The sequence below is a fragment of the Fragaria vesca genome, linkage group LG5 (genome assembly GCF_000184155.1).
Source record: "Fragaria vesca subsp. vesca linkage group LG5, FraVesHawaii_1.0, whole genome shotgun sequence".
Classification (NCBI taxonomy): domain Eukaryota; kingdom Viridiplantae; phylum Streptophyta; class Magnoliopsida; order Rosales; family Rosaceae; genus Fragaria; species Fragaria vesca.
In genome coordinates this window covers 4656051-4661937 of record NC_020495.1, presented here as the reverse complement: position 1 = coordinate 4661937, position 5887 = coordinate 4656051, and the positions used below count along the sequence as shown (strand labels likewise).

Sequence of the window (5887 nt, the reverse complement as noted above, 5' to 3'; positions counted from 1 at the left end):
CGTGGGACACGTCAGTATACTGTATAGTATTAGCCACAAGTCACAAAAACAAAAACATGCAATGAGCCCGAAACAAAAATCACTGAAGTAGACTAAAGATGTAAAAAACAAATGATAACCAGGAAACCGACTAGACAAAACCGTAGAAACTTCTGACTTGGTGTAAAGCAATCCCTGGACACATCAACAAAAAGTATAGCATGAGCCCAATGAAGAAATCACAAAAAGGTTAATATGAAGGAAAGCGCTGGACTACGCCAGAGTAGTGTACGCCAATGTGGGGTTCTCGCCACGTGGCAAAATATCAGCCACAAATTTGAATCTTAAGGGTATATAAGTAAAATTATCAACTAACTGCCGTTACATCAATAAACCTATCACAAAAATCAAACCCCCCCTATCCCCAACCAACTAGTTTTGACTCTCTCTCTCTCTCTCTCTCTCTCTCTCTCTCTCTACTCTCTCTACTCTCTCTCTCTCTCTCTCTCTCTCTCTCTCTCTCTCTCTCTCTCTCTCTCTCTCTCTCTCTCTCTCTATCATTACTACTATATGCACCCAGCTAGTCACGTATGTATTATACTACGCATACATTAACAAGTAATAACTTGATTTAGTTTGCTTGTAAATCTTATGTCATGCGCTATGAATATATGATCAAACCAAGGTTTTTCTCTGTTCCATTTAAATTGAGTTGATTTCTCTATATTTCATAATAAAAATGTTTACATTCTTAAAATTTTATGTTTGATTGTTATTTATATAGGGGTCATCAGGCTCACCTTTAATCGAAGGAGCGGCGGGGTTTCTCCGGCACCGTTCCACGATTATATTGGTCGGGAGCTCCTCCTCAAATGGCGCCTTCATCAAATGATTCGTCATCGAATTCGAAAGGATCTCCATCAAACTCAAACTCTACACCAACTAATTCAGGGAACGATAACTCTGGAGAGAGCAATAACAGCAACAATAACAATTCTGGAAGTACGAGCAACAACAATGGAAATAACAACTCTGGTGGAAATAGTAATTCTGGAGGTAACAACGGGGACAAAGATTCTAGTGGAAACAACAATGGCAACAAAGATTCCAATGGAAACAACTCTGGTGGAAATGATAACTCTGGAAGCAACAATGGGAACAAAGATTCTAGTGGGAAAAATAATTCATCTGGGAGTAACAATTCTGGACAAAACAACAACAACAATTCTAGTCAGAACAACAGCTCGGGACAAAACAGCAGCAACAACAGCAATTCTGGACAAAACAACAACAATAATTCTGGACAAAATGGCAACAATAGTTCTGGACAAAACAACAGCAACAACAACAATGGCAACCAGAACAACAATAACAACAACTCTGGACAAAACAACAACAATGGTGGGAATAGTAACTCTCAAGGGAATCGTCCACCACCACCCCCACCACCACCACCACCGAAATCATCTAATTGGCATGCACCACCACCACCGTTGAGTTCAAGAAAGTCACCTCCAACATCAACATCTATATCTAATAATAATAAATCATCACCGCCCAGCTCAGCTTCCTCGCCACTCATAATAGGACTTGCAGCTGGAGCAGGGCTATTGTTTGTTATGCTTTTGCTCTTTTTTGCATGTTCTAGAAGAAGGAAGAAGCGGCAATCCTCACACCTCATGGATAACCCTGATCCTTATCGTCCTCATGGTATGTGCTAGTTTATAAAGCTCACTTTTGAAAACCATAATTATTTACATTAGTACGATTTTAAATCCTTTCTAATCTCTTTTTTTTGTTCTTTCATCTTCATTTGATTGATAAGATATTGGATTAGTAATTGCTAGTATGACCGTTAACTTTCATAAAATAGTTGAAATACCATGACAAGAGGTAATTTGATAAACTTAAAATTTCATTATTGATCTTCTTTGCTTATAATGTAAAAATGATATTAGGTATTAGAAATGCAAATGAGATAGGTAAAATAAAGACAAATTAAACATAGCTCTCTAGTAATTTATTCACTCTTATGACATTTCATGAATTGAAGCACTAGTATGTATGAATACTACTTATGTAAGTATTGTCTACAAATATTTTTATAGATATAAGGGGATTCACTCTTGATCAGTATTACAAAATTTTCTGTTTTGCTCATCAATTGACTTAAAAAAAAAAGTCGATATGTTGGAAATTAATAGTGATATTGTTGATGTAAATATATTTCATTCCCCGTCCACACTAATTCTAACTTGTATGCATGAAGGACCAGGAAGTGACTACTGGCAAAGCGGAGCGTACAAATCCAATGAACATGTTTTGAATATGCCGCCTCCACCATTATCTGGTTGGAATACTAACCCTGCGGCGCATCATCCACCCATGGTTAGCAGCGAGATGAACTCTTCCAACTTCTCAGGTCCTCATGGTCCTCTTCAACCCCCTCCACACCCTTCGGTGGCTCTCGGGTTCAACACAAGCACATTCACTTATGAGGACTTAGCAGCTGCAACTTCAGGATTCTCTCAGGCCAAATTGTTAGGTCAAGGCGGCTTCGGGTTTGTGCACAAAGGGGTGTTGCCCAACGGTAAAGAAATTGCTGTGAAAAGTCTCAAAGCAGGAAGCGGCCAAGGAGACCGAGAATTCGCAGCAGAGGTTGAAATTATTAGCCGTGTCCATCATCGTCACCTTGTGTCTCTTGTGGGATATTGCCTTAACGGAGAACGAAAATTGTTGGTTTATGAATTTGTTCCAAATAACACCCTTGAGTTCCACCTTTATAGTATGTACATTTGCCTTATATCTCTCAAGTTTATCAGTTTATAGATAATTATCATAATTATTTATTTATTTACCCCAGATAAGAATCGCCCGCCACTAGACTGGGCCTCCAGGGTCAAGATTGCGTTGGGATCTGCTAAGGGCCTTGCTTACTTGCATGAAGATTGTAAGTGTCTCATTTCTCTAAATCTTGATTTGCTCTAGATCTGATTTGGCTATAAGCTCAATACGTATAATATTTTGTTTTTCAAATTGACTCTCACATGAAATCAGGATTGTTAATATAAGATTGAGTCACCAATTTTTGAGAAACCATCATGTTCTTTTTTCTTTTTTTTTTGAAGTCAACCATCATGTTCTTTCTAATACAAAAGTTCATACTTGTAGGTCATCCAAAAATTATCCACCGTGATATTAAAGCAGCAAATATTTTAATCGACCATCACTATGAAGCTAAGGTACATGTTCTATAACATCTCATCTCATTTCCCTACTATGCAATTTTTTGAATTTTTTTTTCGTTGAATGAAAAGCTAATTGTTATTTATATTTTCACTATATCTAGAATAGTTAATGTTAATCTCTAAATGATTTTGAATATCAATTTTTACATGATACCTATATTTATAGATATGACAATATATATGTTGTCACTTGGTAATCCCCCAAGGATTAGCCAGGCCCAAAACACAAGCCCAACACCTAACCCATCACTGTTAAACACTGTTTATTATAAACAGTAGTACAAAGAATAGTATTATAGTAAATTGTACGTAGTAATTAAAGAGTCATATTTTAGGTTGAGGTAGTTATCCACCAATGACACTTACATAAGTTATGAACAAAATATTATGTATATGGTAACTTGGTTTAACTATATGTAAATGTGTAAAATGACTGTGATAGCTTTATTGTTAATTTAGTAAAATTTGGTCCAACAAATTGTAGTTTAGGTTAAATTAGTTATTAAAATAAGAGTGTAAATACACTACATTTTCAGGTGGCAGATTTTGGGTTGGCAAAGCTAAACCAAGAAAATGTTACTCATGTATCTACTCGTGTCATGGGGACGTTTGGGTAAGAAACTAAACTAAGTATTTCAGTTTCCTAATTGTTTATCTAATTATTATACGTAAAATTATTAAAATAGTCAGTATGATAGAATTTAACAAATGTTGCTCACAGATACCTGGCTCCTGAATACGCATCGAGTGGCAAGCTGACTGAGAAGTCTGACGTTTTCTCATTTGGTATCATGCTTCTCGAGCTTATTACAGGTCGACGTCCAGTGGACACGACTGGAGAATACGAGGAGGATACTTTAGTAGATTGGGTTTGTACACCTTGCCTCATTCATAATCTTTTTCTTTCAGAACCAGCTACCTCATTCATAATCATTTTGAAAACTAGAAAATGTGAATTTAAATAGTAATATGTGCTATGAATGATGCAAACTGACAATTTGATGACATATTAATTATGTCACATTGCCTCGCAAGAAGTATTTTTTTTTTTTTTTGGCATATTCTTAATGTCGAAAAAGTAAAATAATTACTAACAATGGGCTGATTTTCTAAGTCATATTTGATTTACAGGCTAGACCTCTATTAATAAAAGCAATAGAGGAAAGAAACTACAGTGAGTTGGCTGATCCACGATTAGAAAAGAAGTATGATCAAGAAGAGATGGCACGCATGGTTATATGTGCGTCGACAAGTGTTCGACATTCTGCAAAGAAGCGACCCAAAATGAGTCAGGTAAGTTCTAGTCTAAATATCTAGAATGAGGTTGCTTGTGAGATTGAGAGAGAGGAAGTGTGTGTGTGTTAATTAACTTGTTATACATTATTAATTCATCATGTATTGGTTTCTGAAGGTTTAGTGTTTGTTTAACAATGTATAAATATATGGTTTTTAACAGATTGTGCGCGCGTTAGAAGGAGATGTGTCGCTAGAGGACCTGCATGAAGGAATTAAACCCAGTCCAAGTGCTTTATTCGGTGGCTCTACTACTAGTTCTGAATTTGATTCCGACTCATACAATGCCAATATGAAGAATTTTAGGAAGCCAGTATTGGGGGAAAGCCAAGACTATCCTAGCAGTGAGTATGGGAACACCTCTAACAGTGAAGAGATGGCTAAGAAAGTATAAATGAGTCTCAAGCTTGACCAATAGTTAAACTCCACTTCCCCAAATAATTGACAATACTTAATTTGGAGTACATGCATAAAGACTGATTGATCGATTCAAGCATGTATTGTCTAAAAGATCGGTCATTCTATTTATGTCAACAGTGGTAGACATTTTTGTATTCACCACAAATTGATCACTAGGTATGCACCTCCAATTAAGCGTGTATAAAAAGATGGTGGTAGAGCTTCAGAGTTTCATAAATATGGTCATTGATCAGGGAGTTGTAATAATATTGAAGGTAGAATTCGTCGAGTTTCCTAAACATGACCATTAATGGAGTGAGTCCGTTTTCTTTTTTAACGCAATACATAAGTTTTTATTGATCAATCAAAAGTAGGTCACAACATGAAAACAACTCACCCTCGTGGGCTACGTAAAAATCGAATTATGCAAAATCATTAAGAAAATCTAAGTCTTCTCTATATTGTAGAACCCTAGATAAAGCTTTATGATCAATAAGATAGAACTTGCTAGCAAGCTAGCTTATGAAAAACACCTGAAAAAAACTACTCAAAATATGATGTCCCCGTCTGGAGACCCAATTCAGCCGAGCCTTATGAAATTTTGGGTCTAGAACGAGGCCCATACCCCAACTCAAGACCCAAAAAGCCCTAAAGATGAACCCTAGTGTCCCTAACCTCCAAGCATGCATCTGGACTGCCGACCACTATAACGCCACCTCTGCTTCCACCGAACCGATCCTGTCGAGCAACATCTTCAACGCTCTACCGAGTTTGTTTTCTTTTAATTTTCCTATTGTTTGAAATAGAGTAAATTTCAGTTTACTCCCCTAAACTTTAGGTCAATAATCAGTTTAGTCCCAAATCTGTATTTTAATCAGTTTCATCCCTAAACTTTCAAAATGACATCAATCTCGACCAAAATGACTAAAATAACCCTTGTTAATTCTTTTACCCTCTTTTTTTACCCT

General features: G+C 36.5%; 1 protein-coding gene across 1 annotated transcript; it reads left to right on the top strand.

Annotated features, from left to right (window-relative positions):
* The first annotated feature begins 851 nt into the window (after positions 1-851).
* On the top strand, positions 852-4914 carry LOC101297737 (proline-rich receptor-like protein kinase PERK7-like). The gene is made up of 8 exons (XM_004300938.1): positions 852-1689; positions 2249-2764; positions 2843-2929; positions 3151-3221; positions 3764-3840; positions 3949-4096; positions 4359-4520; positions 4684-4914. The coding sequence occupies exons 1-8, from the start codon at positions 852-854 to the stop codon at positions 4912-4914; spliced, it is 2130 nt and encodes a 709-aa protein (XP_004300986.1).
* Positions 4915-5887: the final 973 nt, after the last annotated feature.

What these genes read in the sequence shown, in the direction of transcription:
- LOC101297737 (XM_004300938.1), top strand. Translation starts at nt 852, where the DNA reads ATGGCGCCTTCATCAAATGATTCGTCATCGAATTCGAAAGGATCTCCA. An exon ending in TGCTTACTTGCATGAAGATT is followed by an intron (nt 2,930 to 3,150) that starts GTAAGTGTCTCA and finishes TCATACTTGTAG; the next exon opens with GTCATCCAAAAATTATCCAC. An exon ending in CGTGTCATGGGGACGTTTGG is followed by an intron (nt 3,841 to 3,948) that starts GTAAGAAACTAA and finishes TGTTGCTCACAG; the next exon opens with ATACCTGGCTCCTGAATACG.